Source organism: Staurois parvus, unplaced genomic scaffold (assembly GCF_062004578.1).
Source record: "Staurois parvus isolate SC_StPar_1 unplaced genomic scaffold, SC_StPar_1.0 ptg001432l, whole genome shotgun sequence".
Lineage (NCBI taxonomy): Eukaryota > Metazoa > Chordata > Amphibia > Anura > Ranidae > Staurois > Staurois parvus.
In genome coordinates, this window is record NW_028319228.1 from 7,619,862 (window position 1) to 7,647,243 (window position 27,382).

The 27,382-nt window shown below is 43.1% G+C and overlaps 1 protein-coding gene across 1 annotated transcript in view; it reads right to left on the minus strand.

Annotated features, from left to right (window-relative positions):
• LOC149436041 (cryptic protein-like) overlaps positions 1 to 26,045 on the minus strand; it is a 91,572-nt gene extending 65,527 nt beyond the window's left edge. The window contains exon 1 of the mRNA XM_089662098.1: positions 26,002 to 26,045. Coding sequence (XP_089518224.1) covers positions 26,002 to 26,045 — 44 coding nt within the window. The remainder of the gene's footprint in view (positions 1 to 26,001) is intronic.
• Between the last annotated feature and the right edge of the window lie 1,337 nt (positions 26,046 to 27,382).

Below are 27,382 nucleotides of genomic sequence, written 5' to 3' on the forward strand. Positions count from 1 at the left end.
AATGATATCTTCCAATGATATTGTAAGAACAAATACAGATCAAAACCTGAGTTCAACCCTTTAGGATACAAGTTTTCCAAACGGTGAATCCATTGGATCTCCTACTTGTTAAGAGTTAATTCTTTGTTACCCCCATGTCTATTTCTCAAAACCCCTTCAATTACCATGTATCTCAGTGATGAAACCTTCTCAATAAAATGTCTGACCAAAGGTAACTTAACTAGTTTGTCTCCAATTGAGCATTTGTGTTGGGTGATCTGGTCCTTAAGCATCTCTTTCATTTCCCTCATGTATATTAAAGTTTAGGGCATTTTAATATATATACTACATAAGATGATTGATAAGTATAATTACCCCTAATGTTTATATTATATCTCTTTTGAGGATGGAGAAAATATTTTCCCTTACTCATACTGTTGCATTGTATGCAATTAAGACAGGGAAGGATGCACTGTTGTGGGGACCTAAAAAAAGTTATAGTTAATGATGGACAGTACTGATCTGACCTAATTCATCTATCTTACCTCCAGGGGTATTTAAATAGATCCCTCAGAGCCAGTTAACCTATGTACCTAGGATTGTTAGTGAACCGGGAGATTGTGATAAAAGATTGGATGGCTAAGCTCCGGCAACGGGTATTCTGCAGATTTTTGTTAAAAAGAACAAAAGAATTTGTTTCATAATAGAAATAAATGGATACCTGGTCGAAGAGTACCCTTCATTGCTCAGTTTCATCCTTACTCTACTCAGGCTTATAACATCATTAAAAAACACTGACCAATTTTACTAGCAATTACCCTTCTGTAATGGAATTCAACCTCCCCCCCTTTACCATCATATTGCTGAGGTAAGACTATATATAACAGACTAATTAGGTCAGATCAGTACCATCCATCATTGCCTATAACAACTTTTTTAGGTCACTCACCAATAGTTCCTTTCCCTGTCTTAATTGCATACAATGCAGCAGTTGGTTCAAGATTTCTTGTAATGATATGTATACACATGTGAATATTGATACTTTTGTATGTGTTCTTACCTGATGAAAGGCGTAGCAACATAGCTCAAAAAATTAAAGGAACACTTTTTAATCAGAGTATAGCATCAAGTCAATTAAAATCCTGGCATATTGATCTGGTCAGTTAAGTAGCAGAGGGGGTTGTTAATCAGTTTCAGCTGCTTTGGTGTTAATGAAATTAACAACAGGTGCACTAGATGGGCAACAATGAGACGACTCCCAAAACAGGACTGGTTTTACAGGTGGAGGCCACTGACATTTTTTTCCCTATTCATCTTTTCAGACTGTTTTTCATTAGTTTTGCATTTGGCTAGGGTCAACGTCACTACTGGTAGCATGAGACGATACCTGGAACCTACAGAGGTTGCACAGGCAGTCCAGCATCTCCAGGATAGCACATCAATACATGCCATTGCAAGAAGGTTTGCAGGTGTTTCTCCCAACACAGTCTCAAGAGCATGGAAGAGATTCCAGGAGGCAGGCAGTTTATCTAGGAGAGCTGGACAGGGCCATAGAAAGCCCTTAACCAATCAGCAGGACCGGTATCTGCTCCTTTGGGCTAGATGGAACAGGATGAGCATTTTCAGAGCCCCACAAAATTACATCCAGCAGGCCACTGGTGTGAATGTCTCTGACCAAACAATCAGAAACAGACTTCATGAGGGTGGCCTGAGGGCTCAACATCCTCTAGTGAGCCATGTGCTCACTGCCCAGCACCACAGAGCTGGATTGGAATTTGCCACTGAACACCAGAATTTTCAGGTCCGCCACTAGAGTCCTTTGCTTTTCACAGACCTCTACAGGCTGGACAATGGCACCGCACCCTGACTGCCATTAGGTATCGGGATGAAATCCTTGGATCCATTGTCAGACCCATGCTGGTGCAGTGGGTCCTGGGTTCCTCCTGGTGCACGACAAATGCCCAGCCTCATGTGACGAGAGCATGCAGGCAGTTCCTGGAGGATGAAGAAATTGATGCCATTGAATGGCCCCCACACTCACCTGACCTAAATAGAACACCTCTGGGATATCATGTTTTAGTCCATCTGACACCACCAGGTTGCACCTCAGACTGTCCAGGAGCTCAGTGATGCCCTGGTCCAGATTTGGGAGGAAATACCCCAGGACACCATCCGTCATCTCATTAGCAGAATGCCCCAATGTTGTCAGGCATGCATACAAGTATGTGGGGGCCATGCAAACTACCGAGTACCATTTTGGGTTGCTGCAATGAAATTTCACCAAAATGGGTTAGCCTGCTGCATCATTTTTTCACTTTTATTTTCGGGGTATCTTTGAATTCAGTCCTCTGTAGGTTGATTATTTTCATTTCCATCAAACGTTGGGGCATTCTTACGTTCCTTACACATTACCCAGTCCATATCAGTATAGATATCCAGCATGGTATTTTTCCCCATTGAGATCTGAAGTGTTTTCAAAGTGTTCCTTTTTATACACATTAACTTAAACACTTAAAAAAAATAAATGAAACTAACCAAACCAAAGTCTCTCATTTAAAGAAAATTCCAATGGAAAATCAGCAAACTTTACATATATTCCTTTGTTGAAAACACAATATAGTCTGTTGTAATTTATTATTCATTTGCAAATGGAAGTCTAAAAAAGACACAATTTACATACAAATTAAGAGGCCATTGGCTCCATCATAATTCTCTGTCTAGTATAGAAATTGAATAGCACCTTACAAAAGGTGTTAAACAGAACTAATCAACAGCAAATGTATGTAGTGTTAATAGCAGCCTTCCTCTATTATGATGCCCTATAGACAGACGCATTTCTAATTACAGAGTTTGGTAATGTTTGTAATCCAAGCAATTTCATGTCAAATTGGAGCTTCAGCCACATGTTATCTTTCTGATAAAAGTGAGACATTCTGTTGGTATTTTACTGTTTTTTTTCATCTCTATTGGAGAAATTTCCTTTCATTATCTGCCATGTTATTTGGTAGTGTGGGGAAATCTCCCTAGCAGCATATTTTAGTGTGTTTCGAAAAGAGCATCTCTCAAAAGTTTAATGTTATGAAAGTTACTGTTGGGAAGAGTTACAGAGCTATTGTATTCTGACAGTGGAGAGATTTCTCAGTCATCAGAATACACTCATCAGCACCACAAGGGAAACCAGCAGTAAAGCTTTGCAGCTTCACAGCAGGTTCCATACTGCACATGCGCGAGGGGCACTGCGCTTTGTGAATGGTCACACAGTCTTCTGGGACCTGTGACGTACCTCAGAAGGCTGCGGGAGAAGGAGGAGGGGGGGAACTTCTGGCTCAGATCACTGCATCTGACTGGAAGTGGGATCGGGTACCTGTCAAAACCAAGTACCTGCTCCCCCCCCCAAATAAATTGCCAAATATGGCAGTGAAGGGGGGGGGGGGGATACAGACAAGCGGAACTTTGCCGTTTGGATGAGGTTCAGATTTAAGTACAGTTAAGGTAAAGTCTTCTAAAAGACAACAGTAAAAGCTTGACAAAACTAGCCCTTTGCCAAACTATTTAAAATATTTAGCTGGGGTCTCATCTATTCCATGCTAATGAGATGTGCATTTTTTAATTCACAGTAACATAGCAGAGTGATAGCAGTATAAAGACCAAGTTGTCCATCGAGTCTGCCACATTTTATATATATATATATATATATATATATATATATACACCCTGTTCCAAATTATTATGCAAATTATATTTAAGTGCCACAAAGATGAAATATTTTGTTTTTCAGTGTAACTCATAGATGGCATTGTGTGTCAGGGCTCTTTTGATCACTGAAAACAATCTCGGACACCTGTGATAATTAAATTGGCAGGTGAGCCCAATTTAAGGAAAAACTACTAAAGGAGGGTGTTCCACATTATTAAGCAGAGCACCATTTTCAAGCAATATGGGGAAGAAAAAGGATCTCTCTGCTGCCGAAAAGAGTGAAATAGTTCAATGCCTTGGACGAGGTATGAAAACATTAGATATCTCACGAAAATTTAAGCATGATCATCGCACTATTAAGAGATTTGTGGCTGATTCAGAGCACAGACGGGTTGGTGCAGATAAAGGCACATTGAGGAAGATTTCTGCCAGATCCATGCATCGGATCAAGAGAGCAGCTGCTAAAATAGCATTACATAGCAGCAAACAGATATTTGAAGCTGCTGGTGCCTCTGGAGTCCCACGGACATCAAGGTGTAGAGTCCTCCAGAGTCTTGCAACTGTGCATAAACCTTATATTCGGCCACCAATAACCAATGCTCACAAGCAGAAACGGCTGCATTGGGCAGAAAAATACATGAAGACTAATTTTCAAACAGTCCTGTTCACAGATGAGTGCCATGCAACCCTGGATGGTCCAGATGGATGGAGTAGTGGATGGTTTGGGCCGGAATCATGGGAACAGAGCTGGTTGGCCCCTTTAGGGTCCCCAAAGGTGTAAAGATGACCTCTGCAAAGTATGTGGAGTTTATGACTGACCACTTTCTTCCCTGGTACAGAAGGAAGAACTATGCTTTCTGTAATAAAATCATCTTCATGCAGGACAATGCACCATCTCATGCTGCAAAGAATACCTCTGCATCAATGACTGCTATAGGGATAAAAGGTCAGAAAGTCATGGTGTGGCCTCCATCCTCCCCTGACCTCAATCCTATTGAGAACCTTTGGAGCATCCTCAGCAGCTCTGGGAGGCTATTCTGACATCTTGCAAACAAATTCAAGCAGAAACTGTCCAAAAACTCACAAGTTCAATGGATGCAAGACTTGTGAAGCTACTATCAAATAAGGGGTCCTATGTTAAAATGTAACGTGACCTGTTAAAATGTTTAAAAAGTTAAAATGTTGTTAAAAGTTTGATTGAAATAACTTTTGATTTCAGTAAATATGCTGCAAACACAACAATTGACAATTTCAGTTCTTTACAACCTATAAAGTGTTTTGAAACTTACTGTGCCTAATAATTTGGAACAGTGCATTGTAAGTTTTTTATGTTTAAAAAAAATACTGTTATTATTAGGAGGTTTGTTCAATAAAATTTGAATTGTACTCTTAATAGTTGATAACATGAGAATTATGCTGACTGTTATTTACATCAATTATTTAGGTAAATGAGAAAAATATAATTTGCAGAATAATTTGGAACAGGGTGTATATATATATATACACCCTTGTCATAGATCTATGTTTTTTTTTAAAAGTGTTTGAATCCACTAACTGTTGACCTACCCACTACCTCTACTAGAGGTCTATTCCGAGTATCAACAAATCTATTAATATAATAATTATTTCTAAGAAATCCACTGATTTTTTTTTTTAACTCTTCTCTGCTAGCAACTCACCCAGTCCACTGCTGCATATCTAAACCCAGTGAATACGATCACTGGAGAACAGATGATGGGGCAGATCTGTGAAGATTCATTTTTATTTAGTCACAGTGCTATAGATCATAATTTGATATTCTCCTATAGACTGCCATCCAATGCCTATATACCCATTTGAGTAATAATATGCAAAAGGATTACATTAATTGTATGCTTTTGATACTCCATTCTAATCTGCTGGAATGCAGAATTTGACCTCAGGGTCATATTCCTTTCATTTATTATATATATTATTATTATACAGTATTTATAAAGTGCCAACAGTTTGCTCAGAGCTGTACATTGCAAAGGGAGACAGAACATGCAACAGTACAATAACAATACAATGCGATACACGAGGGGTTCGAGGGCCCTGCTCTTTCGAGCTTACAATCTAGGAGGGAGGGAAGAGTGGTACAGGAGGAAATAGCTGTGGGGGATGGGGTGGTAGGAAGAGTGGAGGTGGTCATCAATTAGCAGGGGGTGGGGTAGGCTTCCCTGAACAGGTGGGTTTTCAGGGTGCGCCTAAATGAGAGGAGAGTAGGTGATAGTCTGATGGATTGGGGTAGGGAGTTCCAGAAGATAGGTAATGTCCTGGAGAAATCCTGCAGGCGGGCATGGGAGGAGGAGACCAGGGAACTAGAGAGAAGGAGGTCTTGAGAGGAGCGGAGTGTGCGTGCTGGGCGGTACTTGGATATTAGGTCGGTGATGTAGTTTGGGGCAGTATGATGGACAGCTTTGTATGTCAGTGTTAGGATTTTGAATTTGATCCGTTGTGCAATCGGAACCCAGTGGAGGGATTGGCAGAGGGGGGTGGCGGAAACGGGGCGGTTGGTGAGGTGAATGAGTCTGGCTGCCGTGTTCAGGATCGACTGAAGCGGAGATAGCCTGTGGTGAGGGAGGCCAGTGAGGAGGGAGTTGCAGTAATCGAGTCATGATATGATGAGGGAGTGGATGAGCTGTTTGGTGGTTTCTGGGGTTAAGAACGTGCGGAGGTGGAGTCTGCATGAGTTTGTTAGTGATTGGACTTGGGGCTGGAAGGATAGGTTGGAGTCTAGAATGACACCCAGTACTCTGGCCAGCGGGGCGGGCCTGATAGTGGCATTGTTGGACATGATGGAGAAGTCAGTGGGGGGTGGTGTGCGAGCTGGGGGGAAGACTAGGAGCTCGGTTTTGGAGAGGTTCAGTTTAAGGAAGCGGAGCGACATCCAGTCTGATATGTCATTTAGTAGGTTTGTGATTCGGGCGGAGACAGAGGGAGTGAGGCGAGGGGTCGAGAGGCATAGAGGGGGTAGTTGAAGCCGTGAGAGTGTATGAGTTGGCCAAGGGAATATATATTTACAATTTGAACATAAACTAGACATTGCTAAAGGCTAATGCTTTGAATTACAAATGTACTGTATACCTGTAGGCAGATGGTTATACCATTACAAATTTAAAACTTGATGCACTTTCCACATGCAGTAGCCATGATGACAGTACACTTGCCACTACTCATTTATTACATATATTGTGGCTATATATATATATATATATATATATATATATATATATATATATATATATATATATTAGAATGATATTAAAAACTGGAAAAAAGTCTGTATTTCACATATGATATTTCTATATGTATTTGAATTAAATGCATTACATTGTTAGAAGTACAACTTTTAAATGTACTATATCATATTCATAATCCCTCATATTCTGTGCCATTGGTCCATATCATTATGCTATTTTAACTAACCCTCATTCCTTGGAATATTCATCACTTCCTGACCCACCCAGTTTTACTGGTTCTTCTCTCTCCCACTTCTCTCTACTTGGCTCTGCATCATTAAATTGGCCTCTGTTATGAAATCTTCCACCTGCATACTTGATCCTACTCCCACCCATTTATTCAAATCCTGTTTTAGCTCTCTATGCATAATTATTCTCAATAATTTGAAAATGTATGAATATGTGGGTGTGGTGCTACTGTACATCTCCCCCTTTTTTTCTATATAGTACAGTTTTATGTAAACAGCATCATAAATACACCACAAATACAATTAGATTAATAAAAAGTGCCATGTGCATACAAACGTTCCAATAAATTAATGTAAAGTACAAAAGTTAATAAAGTGCTTCATTCAGGTGCTATTTCATAAAGTTCAGAAAGATTCAAAAGTGCTGTGAAATAAAGTGCAATATTCACTCCAGTGCTGCTGTCCTCATGCTCCCCTCTGTACACCACACTCACCAGCCATCCATGACTCCATAGTGATGTAAGCAGGTCTAATAGTGCTTCTTTTCTTCCCCCTCTGGGCTATATCCAGGTATCACTTTTTTTCTACACCTGGATATACCCAAAAACCCAATATGGCTCTGGACAATTTAAACAACTTTTGCTCAATATCTAACTTACTCTTCCTTGCCAAGATCCTTGATTGGACTTTGATATCTCATTTACATAATCACATGACTTTAAATAACCTATTTGACCCCCTCCAATCTGTTTTTTGGCAACTGCACAGCACAGAAACCGCCTTGGTCAAAGCCACTAATAACCTTATGTTAGCTTCTGATTCCGACTTACTAACTATTCCTATTTTACTAGATCTTACAGTAGTTCTGCCTTGGATACTGTAGACCAAAATCTTTTACTCTCTCATCTTGAAACCATTATTGGAGTCTCAGAATGGGCTCGGAAATGGATTAAGTCATATCTTACTGATCACTGTCGCTTTGTTTCTCTTGGCAGATTCCAGTCTGAAGTCAGTCCAGTCAAGTTCGGTGTTCCTCAGGGTTCAATCTTGGGTTCCTTACTTTTTAGCATTTACATGTTTCCACTTGGCCAACTGCTTAGATCACATGGGCTCAATTATCACTTCTATTCTGGTGGGACTCAGATATACATCCACACTAAACGTGATTCTACTTTGGCTAATAGTATCCTATCTAACTGTATTTGTGATATAAAAACTTGGATGGCCCACAAGCACCTTTAATTAAACTGTAACAAGACTGAAGTAATGCTTAGTGGCACCCCCATCAATTATTTAAGGTCAGTCTTGATAGCCATCTATACTTGAGCTTCAGTCTAAATTGAAAAATCCAGGGGAGATATTTGATGCTAGTTTAACCTTTGATTCACATGTACAAAATGTTGTCAGAACATCTTTTTTCTACTTGAGAAACATTGCTCGACAGTGCTTCTAATGCTATCATACACTGTAGTTGAAAAGCTGATCCATACATTTGTGTTCTCCTGACTTGACTACTGCAATGCTCTCCTTGCTGTTGTACCTAAATCCACTATTAATCAACAACAATATGCACAAAATTATGCAGCCAGAATCCTCACTAGGTCTGGTACAAGTGATTATATTACCCCTCTCCTGGAGTCCTTGCACTGGCTACCTGTTGGCTTTCGCTTAGACTTTAAGATCCTTTTGCTTACCTATGGCTTGGCACCCCATTACCTGTCTGAACTGTTATCAACTTACTCCCCCCAGTAACTTTTGCTTCTCAAACTCTGGTCTTCTGTGTCCCCCCCCACTCAGCTACACTCAATGGGAGACAGAGCCTTCTCCCGCTGTGCTTCAAAACACTAGAATTCACTTCAAAAGTGCATCAGAGAGTCATCTTCTCGAAACTCATTCAAATGAAATCTAAAAATGTTTTTCTTTAGACAAGCTTTCACATAATTGCCCCTTTTTTTCTATTATTTTATTCTGGTTATTTCTTGTGTTTTCTTTGTAAAGCGCTTTGAGAAGCTACCTTTAAATGAGCTATATAAAATAAGGTTGCCTATTTTTACTATTATTATTATTATTATTATTCTGCTGCTGCTAACTGGCTGTATACATAAGTCTCAGGGATGTGTAGTATCCATAAATATTATGATTACTAGGATTCATTAAGGATCACTGTTACCCATGTAGTTAGTCATGTTTACCAGGATTAGCTCCAAAAACCAATGAGCAGTCAAGGGTTTGAAACAATGGAAACTCTTAGTTGAACCCTAAGGGTAATGGATATTTATTATACAATCAATAATGGCTGTATGTAACTAGACAAATATTCAAGCAGGTTATTGCACCTTTTATGGAGGTATAGGTTATTGGCTACACACAGAGAAATACTGTAATCCTCTGCTTTAATCCCATTCAGTCCATTTGTGTTTCACAGTTTGCGTTGTAATTCACATCGACTTTGACATTTAACAGCTCACATATCAGATGTTTGAATAAATGGGCATGGGGGAGGAAGACAGGGATAAAGCCTCTTGTTTTTACTTTTTTCTTACAGGCTTTGATAGGTAAATACTAGTTGGACATGGTTTTAGCCATTCCTATTATGCATGGTACAAGAAAAATAAACAATTCTGCAAATCTGTAAAGTACATTCCTTAACGCCTTGTTTGAATTACAAAGAAATCCCAAGTTAATTCAGGCCTTTTCTCCAAAGCAGAGACTTATTTTGTTAATAAGTGTAGAAGAAGAGATCAGGATTATGAGTCATGCTGAACACTGAAGCTTTTGCTGAGTAACTTCCTGGCTTCACTGGTCCATGCTCTTTCCTGCTGTGCACAGCAAGAGTTGGAGCCAGTATTTAGACTTCTGTGGAAGAGATACCAGTAGCAGCTCACTAATTCTAATGCATTGCACTTACATAGGCATTTTTTCCAAGGAAAACAAAGACATAAACTGTACGCAAACAGATTTATCATTTTAGCAGGCTAGCTTAGTCATCAAAAATATAAATCTGGTATTATGTTTCATCTGAATTATTTTAGAGTGAAAAATTAAAATGGACTTTAATAGAACAGTTCATGTCTAAAGTGTTTGCACTACAAGCCTGCAAATGTATTGTACATCCTTACAACCTGAGATGATGGACTTAGTTTCAATAACAATGGCATAGTTCAGGGGTGGGCAAACTTTTTGACTTGAGGGCCGCAATGGGTTCATATATTGGACCCAGGGGCCGGACCAAGAGTAGATGAATGATGTTTATGTGTCATCCATAGTAAGTATAGTAATATTCCCCCATAGTAAGCATAGTAATTAATCCCCCATATAGTAATTCATCCCCCATAGTAATTCATCCCCCATATAGTAATTCATCCCCCATATAGTAATTCATCCCCCATAGTAATTCATCCCTCCTATAGTAATGCATCCCCCATATAGTAATTCATCCCCCATATAGTAATTCATCACGCATATAGTAATTCATCCCCCATAGTAATTCATCCCCCATATAGTAATTCATCCCCCATAGTAATTCATCCCCCATATAGTAATTCATCCCCCATATAGTAATTCATCCCCCATAGTAATTCATCCCCCATATAGTAATTCATCCCCCATATAGTAATTCATCCCCCATAGTAATTCATCCCCCATATAGTAATTCATCCCCCCTATAGTAATTCATCCCCCATATAGTAATTCATCCCCCATAGTAATTCATCCCCCCTATAGTAATTCATCCCCCATAGTAATTCATCCCCCATATTAAGTCCCCAAGTCCCCCCTGTGTCAATTCACTTACCTTTGCTCCGCACGTTCCTCTCGCCGTGTTCCCGCGCCGTTCCGGTGTAGCATGAAAATCTGTCTCCTATGAGGATGTCCCCCTCGACGTATCTGCGCATGTGCCAGTTTCAGGCATTAGCAGCCGATCGGCGATCTCCGGCACATGCGCAGATACGTCGAGGGGGACAGATCCTCATAGGAGACAGATTTTCATGCTACACCGATCTTCAGGGCGGACTGTGAGCTCCCCTCACGTTCTCCGCGGGCCGGATTAAAAGGTCCGCCGGGCCGTATACGGCCCACGGACCGTAGTTTGCCCATTGCTGGCATAGTTATTGAGTTGCTGGACATTGTATTTCCCCACCTTCCTGCACTGCCATGGATTTAACAAGCAGAGGGCTCTGAGTGGATCTGTTGGACAGTAGAGCATACAGAGAAGCTGTAGAGCAGGTGCAGCAAAGCTTTTCTGTTGAGTCCCCTGAATTGAATATGATGGAATTACCTATAAGTTCCTTGCGCATGGTGACCTTTATAAGATTTTAAAAAGACCTTTGGATCCCTTGGGCTTAGTGACAAGAGAACAGCAGCAGTGTACTAAATGTGCTGAAGTGTAATAATCATGCTGAACAATTGACAAAACTTAAAGGAACTTAAAGCGGAGCTCCACCCAAAAGGGGACGTTCCGCTTTAAAGACTGGTCCCCCGCTCCCTGTTAAGGACCTTTGGGGACAAGTACCCACTCCCACTTCCGCTGTGATCGCCTAGGCGATTGGAAGTGAAAGTTGTCCTCCCCCCCCCTCCCTCCCCGTAGTCTTCTGGGACATGCAACAGGTCACAGAAGACTACGGGACTATTCAGAAAGTGCATCGCTAAGGCTGTCACAGCCGGGTGCCCACACTGAAGATGTTGGTGCTGGGCACACGGGTGGCCGGTGAAATGGGCTGTGGGGAGTACACCATGGGATTGAGGGACAGGTGAGTGGCTGTTTTTTTAAATTTAGCATCTACAGTTTTTGTAGCTGCTGACTTTTATTTTTTTACAGTGTGACTGGAACTCTGCTTTCAGTAAGATGAATTTTACCCTACTTAGTTACTTAGATAGGCTGCTTGTACCCAGAAAATATGCCTTAAGCTGGCTACACACCATCAGTTTTGTTTTGTTCAGCCCAGCGGCTCAAAAACTCAAGAGCTTGGGAGATCTCCCCGCTGAGCTAATATGTTTTGACAGGGGGACTGCCCCCCCAGAACACGCTGACCAGCACTGATCGGATGTCGACTGGATGCTGGTTTTCCAGCATGCCTGTTTGACAGAAGGCGACCATTTGGCCAGTGTACACACGAATATCAGCTGGTATCATCTAGTTCAGTAGAAACTGGTCGATACAGGCTGATATTTGGCCCATGTGTACGAGGCTTTACTAGCTGCACCACTAGCAAAATTCTCTATACTTTTTTAAACTGAAAATATAATCATAAAACTAACAATTCACTTGAGCTTGCCTTAATGGAAAGGTAATGAAAATAGATAAAGACTACTTATCAACCAACAACAACTGTTGAGACAAGGAACACTTTGGGAGTAATGTGCAAAATAGCTTAAAATCTAAATTTACCTTTAAAAAAAGAATAATAATTGCATATATTTTGGCAGGTATAAAAAATGTGTATATATTATTTTCTGGAGACTGCAGAACATTGCACTTGTGGTTGGCTAATCGCAAGTACAATGTCAGGCTCCTGCAGAATCTCAGTATAGCTGTCTGCCCATACATACGGAAAGCAGGAAGATCAATGAACTGTAAGAGTGCTCACCAGTGCCCTTTGCAGTGTTGCTAAATACAAGTGTAACATGTAACATGTTATAAAAGGCAAACTTAGATAAACCCCTAAAAAAAAAATCAAATATTGAACGCTACCATTCTTTTGGTGTAATGGATGCCTTTATTCTCTGTACAGGCTTTTTTTTCTTTGTTTTAATCCTGTAAATAGCACACACATTCTGTCCCTTTGTGGCTACATTCACTTCTCCACAGTAATATATGGAAGCGGCCAAGATTTGCACATAGGTTGGACTTTAAACATGTTTGCCTTTGTTGACCTCTAGGGAGGAGCTTCAGATTTGTGTCAAGAAAATGGTTAATGTGACTGTTTGCATCTATAGTAATCATTAATGCACTTCTTGGCTTTTGCACTGTGGTCAGGAGGCTTAGAAGGACAGATAATGATGATTTTATTATGTTCCAGTCCCTCCCTATAAACATTCTTTATAGTATAAATATTTGTACTTTTACAAATATATGGCCGGCAGTGCAGCCTCCCAACTGCTTCTACCTGACAGGAAGGAGTCTATTTAGTGCTAGACATTATACATGAGATGGCCAAAGATGGTAGACATACTACAAAAGATGGTCAGAGACTGGAGATATACTACAGGAGATGATCAGAGACTGTTGACATACTGCAGGAGATGGTCAGAGGCTGTACATACACAGGAGATAGTCAGAGAGTGAGGATGTACTACAGGAGATGTCAGCGACTACGGACATACTACAGGAGATGGTCAGAGGCTGTGTACATCTCTGTGGGTGGGGTGGTTTTGAAGTAAAAAAAGAAAATTATAAAAAAGGCGCTCACTCCACTAAAATTAAATTAATTCCCAGTCCGTGGAAAACATATCACAAATACATCAAAGTGCTAAAATCATTGAATGATAATCAAAACATGATTTAACCACTTGCCTTCCAGAGGATTTTGCCCTCCGGATCCCCCCCTCCCCCCCCCCCCCTTCTTGACCAGGCCATTTTTTGCAGTACAGAGCTGCATTAATTTAACTGACAATTGCAACGCTGCACCTAAATTAAATTTATGTCTTACGTTTTTCTCCCCACAAATAGAGTTTTATTTTGGTGGTATTTGATTGCCTGTGCATGTTTTATTTTTTGCGCTATACACAAAAAAAGACCATCAATTTGGAGAAAAAAACAATATTTTTGAAGTTTTGCTATTAACCGCTTGGCAACTGCGCTATAGCCAAATGACGGCAGCAGCGTAGTTGTCCAGTTCTGGGAGGGCATCGCATGACGTCCTCCCAGAACGCGCCTTCCTGCGTGCCCCCAGTGGCGCGCACCTGGAGATCTCCATGATTGCTGTGTCCTATGGACACAGCTGACCACGTGATGTGGTAAAAAGCCAATCACAGCGGCCTTTTACAATGTGATCAGCTGATCACCAGGTAAATGCAGTCGTTGCTTATCGGCTGCACTTTCCTCACGCTGTCACAGCATGAGGAAAGTACTGCCCATAACTGGCAATTGCCAGAAAACAGATCGGCACTGATCTACAGGGCACTGATGAACAGTGCCCTGATGATCAGTGTCCAGCAAGGCCACCCACCTGTGCCCAGCAGTGCTACCCATAAGTGCCAAGCAGTGCCACCCAACTGTGCCCAGCAGTGCCACCCACCAGTGCCCAGCAGTGCCACCCACAAGTGCCAAGCAGTGCCACCCACCTGTGCCCAGCAGTGCCACCCACCAGTGTCCAGCAGTGCCCCCCATCAGTGCCACACATCAGTCCTGCCTAGCAGTGCCACCCATCAGTGCCCAGCAGTGCCGCCAGTCAGTGCCACCCATCAGTGCCCATCAGGGCTGCCCCTCAGTGCCCATCAGTGCTGCCTATCAGTGCCCATCAGTGCCGCCTATCAGTGCCCATCATTGCTGCATATCAGTGCAGTATCATCAGTGCCAGCTCATCAGTGCCACCTATCAGTGCTGCCTATCAGTGCTACCTATCAGTGCCCATCAGTGCTGCCTATCCATGCCACCTCATCATTGCTGCCTATCAGTGCCACCTATCAGTGCCCATCAGTCCTGCCTATCAGTGCAGCCTCATCAATGTACATCAGTGAAGGAGAAAAATTACCTGTTTGCAAAATTTTATAATAGAAACAAAGAAAATCTTTTTTTTTTTCAAGATTTTTGCTATTTTTTTGTTTATAGCACAAAAAATAAAACACCCAGTGGCGATTAAATGCCACCAAAAGAAAGCTCTATTTGTGTGAAAAAAATGATAAAAATTTCATATGGGTACAATGTTGCATGACCGCACAATTGTAATTCGAAGTGCAACAGCAAAGAAAGTTGAACATTGGCCTGGGCAGGAAGGGGGTATAAGTGCCCAGTAGGCAAGTGGTTAAACATGTCCAGTAAAAAAATTTAAAAAATCCAATTTCGTCATAAATTTAGGCCAAAATGTATTTTGCTACATGTGTTTGCTAAAAACAAAAATCCCAATACGTGTAAATTAATTGGTTTGCGTGAAAGCTATAGCATCTACAAATAGCCGTATATATACTCGAATTTTAATTAATTAATTAATTAATTTATTTATTTATTTTTACTAGTAATAGCGATCAGCGACTTATAGCGGGACTGTGACGGGAATTCTGACACTGGGGGGAACTGACTTGGAACTGACTTGGTGTCACTGACATCCCGAATGACATGAATGCAGTGATCAGTGCTAATAAAAAGCACTGACTGTACTAATTGCACTGGACAAGAAGGGGTTAACATCTGGGGCGATCAAAGGGTTAACTGTGTGCTGTTTTACTATGTGTGCTGTGTTTGCTTTACTATGTAAGCACATTGTTTTGTATGGCTCTGCTATGCTATGCTTGTACTTGAGGCTCCACAGAGCAGCAGCAAAAGCTGATATGTTACTTGTAGCTCTATGGTGGAGAGAACTGGAGCAAATAGGGATAGATCACAGAGTGTTTGCAAGAAGTGATAGTTGCTGCTGAAAACAGCTATACTGTATATACAGTCAGTCACATAGACACTCAGTGCTTGCAGGCAGAGATAGCTACTCTGGTTAATAACTAGGGATGAGCTTCAGCTTTGGGTCAAACATGAGTTTAACTCTAATCCAGTCCATTTGCAGTTTTACCAAATGGCAAACAAATTTGTCTGTTCACGTCTATAGCAATCAATAACCAACAGTGTACTTCCTGGTCTCTGAATTATGGTTAGGTGGCTTAGAAGAGCCAATCATGGAGGTTTTCTTATGTTCTAGTCCCTTCCCTATTAAAATCAAGGCACTGAGGTTGTACAGAAGTTGATCTACTAATCTACCTGCTGGATTTTCCCTGCCTGTGTACTTTGATGTTGGGGAAGTCTCTATCAGAATACCATAGCCCATTGAGGAGGATACTCCCGTCCACATCAAGTCAGTTTTTTCCTTCAACCCACTGGGTGAAAAAGAAAAAAAAGAAAAAAACAGCTTAAACTGTATCATCATCTGCTTTAGGGGCAATATGGATAGACCACACAGCGTTTGCAGGGAGAGTTTGTTGCTGCCACCCTATATGGCGCTGCTGAAAAGTCTTATATTTACAGTCAATGTGTGTTGGAGAGATTTGGAGTAGATAGGGAATAATAACACAGTGTTTGTAGAGAAAGGTTGTTGCTGCCTATGTGCTGAACAGTTCTATACCCAGTCCTGTATTGAAAAACTATTTTCAATTCTAACAATCTCCAATTTCCCACGATGTATACAAATAATGTCCCAATAAGTAAATGTACAACAATTATGCTCTCCTGAGGACACTCCATCACAAAAAAACAAAATCAAAATCTGCTCAGGCTGCTGTTGAACATAAACCATCTGGCCAGGGTGCTGGCTGATGTCATTGACTGAATATGATCATGACTGTATTGGCCAGGATGCCTGTTCACCAACTTGTTATCAAGCATGTAAACTGTGCTGAAACAAGCTAGGGGGTAGGGAGTCACTCATTTAGCTACTCATTCAGTGGCAGTAGTGATAACACTAATAAATTAATGACTTTTATCTGAAGCAACCAAAGGTTCACATGGGCAAACTGGCCAAAGTTGACCATTTAGTTCACCCATTCTGAACTGGAACAGTTCTTAGCTGTCACTGGTATACTCTGTAATCAAAAATGGTATTGTGTGTAAAAAAAAAAGAAAAAACATATACACTTTAGGTCAAGTCAGTAAAAGAGGATTTATTTATGCTGATATTTTTGAAAAAAACTTGGGAGGACACACCATATGCCTGGTGAAAACTTTTGGGAAGTATGGGTATAATGGGACAAATGGAGAAAATGGAGTGGGAGTCCTACAAAAGGGGGACTCTTGGCAACTATTTTTATAGGGATTTGTCATTTAGAGCTTTACAGTACCTTGTGCTGTGTTGTACTACATAAGTCTGGTGTCACAGAAATGTGTTTATTGCAGTCCACTGCATTCTGGTGTGAATGGGCCCTAACAGACATGGGCTAAAGTATATGCTTGGCCCATAAAATTTTTTAACAAATGGATTGTCTATTTTATAAAACAACACACACTAAAATATCAGATTTACTTTTTCTGATACCATTTTGCTAAGTCAGCTCCTTGTGGTTTGAACTTTTATATAGAAAGACTTACAACAAAGTCATGGGCAGCACAGTGGCTAAATGGTTAGCACTTTAGCCTGGCAATACTAGAGTCATTGGTTCAAATCCCAACCACAGCACCACCTGCCTGGAGTTTGCATGTTCTACCTGTGTGGGTTTCCCCCAGGTACTCTGGTTTCCTTCCACACTCCAAATACATGCTGGTAGGTTAATTGGTTCCTGTCTAAATTGGCCCTAGTATGTGTATGTGTAATTGAGAGTTAGGGACCCTAGATTGTAGGCCCCTTGAGGGTTAAGGACTGATGTGAATGTATAAGTAAAAGTGCTGCGTGAATTGATGGCACTATATAAGTACCTGCAATAAATAAACAAATGGTAAATCTTTTCAGATTCTCAGCAATATTGCACTGCCTTTTCTGATGTTCCAGCACATATTATAATAATAATGTCTAATAATAATAATAAGGAAGACAGTTGCATTGATTGGAACATACAGTACTGTATTGCATATGCACATTTTGTTGTGTTCTAGTATCTTAGTTATTTATATTTACTTGTGATTTAACTCACATGCAACATGTTCTTTGTTCAAGACAATAGCAGGAATCATAACTCCTGTTGTTACTTAAACTTGAAGCTGTAGTTTTCTATTTCCAGAAGTCGTTCTGTCTTTATTAAGGAGCCAATAAAGATAAGGGAATAGGAAATAACCCTAATTTAACAAGCTGTTGTATCAGGAAAAATACTTAGAGGAAAAAACATTCCAATATTTCAAGATGCACTTGCAAATGCAAGGGAACTAATTCCAAAGGCTATACAATTACCACAGCAGTTCAGTTTCTATATATTTATTTAATTCATTTACACAGCTCCAAAAATTCTGTGCATAGAACTATTTTAACCATGTATTAAAGGAGCTTATGTTCTCAGGACAACCATACAGATATGCTAAGATGCACAGTTAATGTCCCAGTATGGTTGACCCAGGGGTCAACAGAACAGAAGATAGGGGTTAGCAGTGCAGGGGGGAGAGGTTAGCAGGGCAGGGTACAGGGGTCAGCATGGTGGAAGACAGTGGTCAGCCTCTTCCCCAAATCCCCCCTCCTAGTACAAAACCTCTCTCCCAAATCCCTCTTCCTAGTACAGCCCCCCTCTCTCAAATCCCTCCTCGTAGTACAAAACCTTTCCCCCAAATCCTTCCTCCTAGTACAAACCATCTCCCCCAAATCCCCACTCCTAGTACAAATTCTCTCCCCAATCCCCCCACCCCCCAGTACAAATCCCCCCTCCTAGTACAAAACCTCTCTCCCAAATCCCTCCTCCTAATACAAACCCTCTCCCCCAAATCCCCCCTCCTAGTACAAAACCTCTCCCCCAAATCCCCTCTCCTAGTACAAATTCTCTCCCCAATCCCCCCTAGTACAAATCCCCACTCCTAGCGTAAATCCTTTACCAAATTCCCCCTTTTAGCACAAATCCCCCTCCTAGCACAAATCCTCTCCCCATATCCCCACTCCTAACGTAAATCCTCTATCCAAATCCCCCCTCTTACTACAAATTCTCTCTTAGAATCACCTCTCCTAGTACAAATTCCCCCCATTTCTAGAACAAACCCTCTCTCTCAAATCCTCATTCCTAGCGTAAATCTTCTCCTCAAATCTCCCCTCTTAGTACAAATACTCCCCCCTGAAACTCCCCTCTCAGCACAAATCCTACCCTCAAAATCCTGCCTTTTAGTACAAATCCTGCCCACAAATCCCACCTTCTAGTACAAATCCTCTCCCCCAAATCCCCCCCTCTAGTACAAATCCCCCCTACTAGTACATATTTGCCCCCCCATCCCCCCTTCTAGTACAACCCCCAAAAAAAATCTTTATGCTAGCACAACCGCCTACAAATTTCCCTTCCCAGCACAAATTCCTGCATACACAAATCACCCTAGTAGCACATATCACCCCCAATTCCCCCCACCTAACACTAATCCCCCTCTCAATTCCCCCCTCCTAGCACAAATCCACCCCCCTCCCAAATCTCCCTCCTAGCACAATCCTACCCCCCCATTCCCCCCTCCTAGCATAAATCTTCTCCAATCCTTCTTACTAACACATCCCCGCCCCCAACTACGCTTCCCAGCACAAGTAGCCCCTCCATCCTTCCTCCACGAGCTCCCCCTCCCCCAGTCTTACCAGAGGGAATGACAGGATGCAAGCTCTCTGTGATTCTCCTGTCATAACAGCGATCCTCCATATAGCAGGTTACACAGGATCGCTATTGCATCTGACGGTACACGGCTTCATTACCCGCCCCCATCTCCACCAAAGACTGCTCAACTCTTGGAAATGTGGATGGGGGTGGGTAATGAAGCATGTACTATCGGATGTAATAGCGATCCTGTTTAACCTGCTATATGGAGGATCGCTGTTATGACAGGAGGGGAGATCACAGAAAGCCCACATCTCCTACCCGCTCTTTCCTCTCTGCCGCTCCTGTCTGGACTGATCACTTTCGATGTGGCTGACCGTGAGTGCAAGTGGGGGGAGAAAGTTCAGTGGGCACGGCACAAAGTACGTGGGAAGAGGGAGCACCCGGCCTGGGGGGGCACAACTGGAATCTGGGGGGGGCACAGCCCTCCCCAGCACCCCCCTAGATCTGGTCATGGTTTGTGATGTAAATTGCCTCCAGCATTGTTCCTGTTTCTTCTTACTGGAGTCTGTCATTTTGCTGAAGCCCTGAGCAGCAGTAAATCTTTAGACTTTTAACAGATCAGTCTCTAGATTTTTGACAGTGACAAAAAATAGAGAGCAACCAAGCATGTGCAGGGTAGGGTGAGACTGTATTACTGGATTTTAAACAGTACGGGCACTTACAGTATTTTTACTGTTTTACATAGCTACAGTATATGTAAAAAAGAAAAACCTGCTCTACATCCAAAAAATGTATATGCAAAATGAATGACAATGAATAAATATGTGAATGAATATAGCAAACTGCTGCTACTCTTTTCTTGAACACCAGAAAAATACAAAACATATATAAAATCCCTCATTAATACCTTCTCCTCCAGTCCTTGCCAGCTCTTCTCCACTTTTAACTATCTACTCGCTCCGCCCCCACCTCCACCCAGTACCTCACTCACCGCCCACGAGATTGCTAACCATTTAAAAAACAAGATCGGGGGGCACTCGTGAGCAGCCTCAGGAATGGCTGCTCTTTAAACCTGGCTGCTTGATCACCGGCACATCAGCTGATTTTAAGCTCTCAGGGGGGAATTTCTCGCCTCTCCTCCAACCTCTCCTGGCCCCTTGTCCCCTGGTGCCCCGATGGGGAAAAAAACAGCCGTCTCCCACGCTTCCAGTGCCCGGCAGCCCATTTTCAATTTTGCGGCCGCAGCCTCAATTTTTGGCCTGCCGCCGGAGAGTTCCAGAGCCCCGGCCGCAGGATCACGTCTTCTCCCAGAGACCGCAGTTGAAGCCCCGGTCTCGAATTCGGGTCCCCCGCTGCCCCTACCCGCGGGTGGGCTGGATCCCAGGGGTGAAGATGACCTGGCATCAGCAGCATACCTGCGGTCTTCCCCTCCAGGTCTAAGGGATGCTGAGCTTCTGCACCGTTTCAAGGAGATGCTACAGTCGGAACTGTCCTCCGCTACCTCCAAGCTTGCCGACCGACTTTCGCATGAAATTTGAGAGTTGGGCAATCGGACAAATGATCTTGAGGATAAAATGAATGCAGCGACCACAGTCATTGAGGGTCATGAGCAGGACTTGTGTGACCTCAAGAAAGAATTAGCAGACGCGCTGCTCCAACTTGAGGATTTAAAGAACTGTTCCCGTCCCGGCAATTTGCGGTTAAGGGGTATACCTGAAACGGTCACAGATCTCACCTCCTCCACTACAGCTCTGTTTTAGGAGCTGACGCCCGCAATTCCCATTGACCGGCTTGAATTTGACCGCATTCATCGTGCATTGGGCCCCAGACGACCGTATGGGCCCCCGAGGGACATCATCATCAAGTTCACTTTCTACCGCACTAAGGAAACCATCCTCTTGGCGGCCAGAAACAAACCAGACCTCAGGTTCCAGGGACATTGCTACCAGCTCTTCGCGGACCTCTCCCAGACCACTCTGCAGAAACGACATCAGTTGACGCCCTTAACTTCGGTCCTGGTGAACCACAGAATTAAATATGCCTGGGGCTTTCCGCTCTGCCTCACCTTCAACCACCAGGGCCGCAGTCACTCTGTTGTTACGCCGGAGGAGGCCCATTCTCCCCTGGAATCTTTTCACCTTCTTCCGCCAGGGGCCGCTGCTCAGAGCCCGGCTCACTCCAATGGATCCCCAGCGAGGCTGCTTCTATCAGGCTGCCTCTGGGAGCAGTCGTCCAACAGGAAGAGGGCCCTCCCTCAGACCCCTCAATGATCAAGTCCATCCTGCTCTTCTCCAGGCTGAAGATGCATCTTGGATCTCCCGCGTTGTGTTTCACCGTTAGACTCTCCTGATGGGACTGTGAGTTTGGCCCCTAGGGCTCTTCCAGTTTGTTAGCGTTCCAGGCTTGGCCTGATCCAGCCCACTCCCTTGGGTTCCATCACTGAATAGGGGGGAGGGTCTCCTCTTGGACTCGCGGATTATGACATTTTGCTGTCCTGGCCTATCTCGGGTCCGGGTGCCATTGTTCGGGTTCCCGTTTGGGTATGGGGTGATGGTTCCCTCGGGCTCCGGTGGGAGGTTGGCCTGGTGGGCCTGATCGGGTGTTGGCCTTTTTGGGAGGTGGGTGGGGGACCACTTGGGCTGTGCAGTGGTTCTATGGCGGCCTGTGGCCGTCCTCCTGGAGGGGGTTGGCCCCTAGTTTAGCTGGGTTTTCTATCGGGAGGTTGCTGCGGATGTGCTCACTTCTGAGACTCTTAGTTATTACTTTGGTGTTCTGTTATACTGTGTTAATTGCCTTTTTGCCCCCTGGGGGCTTATGCTTTTGCTGTTTTCATTTGCAGCCATGTGTCCGGTGGTAGAGCCACCCCCAACCGGTATTCTTCAGGTGTAGAAGGATGCATGTCACCATTGACGTGACACGTTTGTACTGCTGTATATATTTCTTGTTTCTTTTTTTTCTCCCTTCTTTTCTTTTCCTTTCTGTTTTTTTTGTTTTATCCTCATGCAGGGTTTCGGGATGCCATGGTCCGAACGCCATTGGGAGTGGTAGCTGGTGGACGACCTATGCTTTTTCTGCTGAGCGTGCTGTGCTGATACCGCCATGGCCTCACCCCTTCTGAAAGTATACTCACAGAATGTTCAAGGTTTCAATTTGCCTCAGAAGCAGGCTAAAGTTTTTCATCACCTCAAATCGCAACAAATTGACGTGGTATGTTTACAGGAGACCAGGTTTTCTCAGTCCTCCGCTCCACGGTATCTTTCGCCTCACTTTCCCACCTTTTTACACTGCCTCGGCCCCTGAGAAACGCCGGGGTGTACTAATAGCTTTCAAGTGCAATCTTCCTTTTGTCTGTGCTCGGAATATAGCGGACCCCACGGGTAGGTACTTGCTTCTGCAGGGCACCCTGTGGGATCAGGAGGTTACCTTTGTCTCTTACTATGCACACAATCGCTTTAAACATAAATTATTTTCTCATCTTTGCACCATTGTCTCCCAACACTCCAAGGGTCTTCTTTTACTTTTGGGAGATTCTAATGTTACCTTGGATTCCACATTGGATAGGCGCCTTCTCACGACTTAGTGCTAGAGGAACGTATGCGCTTTCTCTTGCGGACGTCGGGGCTGGCGGACATCTGGAGAGAACTTCACCCAACTGAGTGCGACTTTACATTCTACTCCAACCCTCATGACAGTTTTTGTAGAATTGACCATATATTCATGCATGTTCAGCAGCTTCCTTTGGTCAGGCGGATAACTATCCCCTCCTCGCCCTGGTCAGACCATGATCCCCTGGTACTCCTCCTGGCCCTTTCGGGGTCGGTACTTTCACTGGCGCATTAATGATTCCTTATTGACCACTCAGGTCACTTGCCAACAAATAGAATCTTTTGCATGCACATACTTCATGGAAAACTCGGGATCTGTTTCTTCGGCAGTTCCCCTGTGGGAGGCACATAAAGCCACGGTGCGGGGTCAGGTTATACAGCTGGCGGCAGTTCGGAGGCGGGAATGAGGGCGCCAACTTTTGGAGCTTCATTCTCTGTTGGCCTCTGCGGATGCTCATTGGAAGTCATTCCCATCCATGGCCCATAAACGTGCTCAGCACACCCTGGCGGCAGAGTTGGATCAACTCACCTCTTCAGAGGCGAAACGGGCCCTGCGTTGGACCAAACACAAATTTTATTCCTGTACGAATAAGCCTGGTCCGATGCTGGCCAGGAAACTCAATTCTGTGGGGAAACCCCACAAACCGATCCGATTGCGACTTCCCGTGGGTGGCTGTACTTCTAATCCCCAGCAGATTGCCTCCCGTTTTGTGGACTTTCTTTTGCGCCTTTACGCTAAACTAGATCCCTTCCCTGTGGTTCGGGCAGAGGCATTCTTTCAAGACCATCAACTTCCTGGACTATCTGAGGCAGTGCAGAAGGCCCTCAATGCTGGTGTCACCGTACCGGAAGTGCTACAAGCTATTAAATCTCTACGGTCCACCGCGGCCCCAGGTCCAGATGGCTTTTCCGGCCTCTATTATAAGAAATTTGAAACCCTGTTAGCACCCTTCTTGGCTTATTATTTTAATGAGTTACGACAAGGCTCCTTGCCCTCTCCAGACACGCTTAGAGCTCACATCTCTATGATTCCTAAGACGACCGATGATGTGCAAGAACTGCAAGCCTTTTGGCCCATTTCTCTTCTTAATGAAGACCTGAAGATATTAGGCAAGATTCTTAGCTGTCGTATCAATAAATATTTGTGTAGTCTGATTCACAGGGGCTAAGTGGGTTTCGTCCCTGGGAGACAGGCAGGTGATAACATTCGTAAGGTGGTCCATCTTATACATTTTTAACAGCAGCGGAAAATACCGGGTGTCAGGAATGGACTTGCCAATAGTGGTGGGACTCACCTGCCTTGTGGGCTGCAGTACCAGGGCTGGCCAGCGGGTGCTCTCAACAACCAGAGGTTCACTTCGGCAATTAGCCATCACCTGGGGCTGATTGCAGGTGGTGTATTTAAGGGATGGCCAGACCTGCAGTCTGTGCCTTGGTGTGTGTTTTTCCATGGGCCCCTGTATCTTGTAACCTGCATTCCTGTTCCTGTTCTTGTTCCTGAGTGACTTGTTGCCGACCCTGCCTGATCCTGACCTCTGCTGACTTCTCCTGTTTGATCCCTGGCTTGTGACCCTGACTACTCTCCGCCTGCTCCTCCTGTACCTACCTGTCCGATAGTTATCGACCCGGCCTGCCTGACTACATTGTGCTCTATATGTGTATGTACCTGTGTATCTATATCAGTTTAGGTTTGGGTTTGTTTCACCTTGTTGTATGTATTTGTGTTAGTTTGGGTTTTGGTGCACTGCGTTTATATTTGTATTGTTAGTCTTAACCGTTTCAATACCGTGTGATTTTACACCTTCCTGCCCAGGCCATTTTTCAGGTTTCAGCGCTCTCACACTTTGAATGACAATTGCGCGGTCATACAACACTGTACCCAAACTAAAATTTTATCATTTTCTTCACACAACTAGAGCTTTCTTTTGGTGGTATTTAATCACCGCTGGGGTTTTTATTTTTTGCTAAATTAACAAAAAAAGACCAAAAATTTTGAAAAAAAAACACATTTTCTTTGTTTCTGTTATAAAAGTTTACAAATAAATAATTGTTCTTCATAAATTTAGGTCGAGATGTATTCTGCTACATGTCTTTGGTGAAAATAACCCAAATTAGGATGTATTTTTTAGTTTGTAGGAAAGTTATAGAGTTCACAAACTATGGTATAGATCTGAATATTGATCAATCCTGAAGTACTGACAGCCAATCTAATTTCTTGAGGTCCAAGAATGTCAGAATAGTACAGATATCCCCAAATGACCCCTTTTTGCAGAGTAGACAGTCCGACGTACTTCATAAGAGGCATGGCGAGTTTTTTGAAGTTGTATTTTTTTGTCATAATTTTTCGGAAAATGAAAAAATTAAAAAAATTATTTTCACTATTTTTTTTTTTACATACTGCCACCAGTGCAGTACAGCGTCTTCATATAACTGGCATGGCGGTGAACATGGACACTGACTGGTGACAGTATGAAAAAAAAATATATATATATTTTTTTTTATTTTTTATTTTTTTATTATATTTATTTATTTATTTTTATATTTTTTATTACATTTTTTTAAAGATTTTTTTTTCATATTTTACTATGACCAAAGTAGTACAATGTTACCATAGTAACATTGTACTACTTTGGGGGAGTGATCAGTATTTTTTTTTTTTTTTTTTTTATACACAGTTTGCTTATAGCAAAGAATTACTTTGCTATAAGCAAGCATTTAGCTGAATGAAATCGATTCATTCAGCTTTTTTTTTTTTTTTTTTTTTTGTGCTTAGCTGTGATTTGGTCACAGCTAATCACATGACATGTGCATGTGACCTGCTGTGACCATTCACAGCTAGGCACTAGTATACAATGGATGGCATCATGAATGAAGCCATCCATTGTATACAACTATCATGTGACCTGCTGTGATTGGTCACAGCAGGTCACATGGTACCAGCTACGGGAGCCTCGGAGGTACTCGGATCTGTCATCGGCCATGTCCGAGGTGCACGGCCCGTGACAGATCCCGCTGCTGCGCCGCTCTGCTGTGCCGCAAACTGCGCATATGCGGGAGCACGCCAAATGGCGTGCACCCGGAATTTAAGAGCGCATTTCAAGCCGCCAAACGGCCATTGGCCGGGCGGCTAATGGTTAATAAATTGTCTTATTTATACCATATCTGAAGCCTGCGTTTCCCTGTGTCAGTACACACACCTCTGGTCATACCCGGAGCCCTGACACCGGGATTCTTACTGTCCTTAGACATATATAAAGCCTTTAATTCTCTATCCTGAGACTATCTGTGGTTTGTGCTGTCTCGCTGGGGACTCTATTCTTTCTTGGATTCAAGCCTTGTATTCTTCCCCTTCCGTTAAATACGCTGGGTATTTCTCAGATTCCTTTCCTATTTGGTGAGGTAAGAGACAGGGATGCCCCCTGTCCCCAGCACTCTTTGTCCTGGTGCTTGAGCCGTTGGCTATGGCACTTCGGACTGATTGTAATGTATCGGGGGTTCCATACGCGGGACTGGAGTTCAAGTTGAACCTTTTTGCAGACAATGCCCTCTTGACTCTCACTAATCCCCTGACGACGCTTCCAAATTTGCAACAGGTTCTTGAGCGCTTCTCCTTGATTTCAGGTCTCTGTATCGATTTGGATAAAACTGTCGCACTTAATATTACTTTGGCCTCTGATTTGGTTTTGCGCCTACAGTCCCACTTCCCTTATAAATGGGCTTCTTCTTCTCTTGAATACCTAGGCATTCGCTTGACCCCCACCTATGACTCACTGTTTGCTGCAAATTACTATCCATTGCTTCGCTCTGTGTCCTCTCTTATGCATTCTTGGCAATTTCCACACCTGTCATGGATAGGACGGATTCATTCAGTGAAAATGACCATCTTGCCGAAATTGTTATACTATTTTCGAACCCTCCCAGTGTGGGTTCCTCCTCATTTCCTTCAGTTGCTTCAGGTAAAGATTATGCGTTTTATCTGGGCCGATAAACACCCCAGAGTTTCCAGAACTACGCTTTTTGTCCATAGACTCCAGGGTGGCCTTGGGGTTCCCAATGTTACTAAATATTATCAGGCGAGCCAGATCGCTCCGCTATCTATGTTGCATGCTTCCTCAGACATACCTCTCTGGGTCCTCCTGGAATTACCTAATTGTGCGCCTATTGCAATATCAACACTTCTATGGCTTCCCCCTGCCCTGCGCCCCACGGCACTGAGTCCGATTTTGCTCCATGGCTTACAAGTGTGGGACTCGGTACATTACTCCAGTGGCCTAATGTCACCTTTTTTGCCTTTGCTCCCAATCACTAACAACCCCCT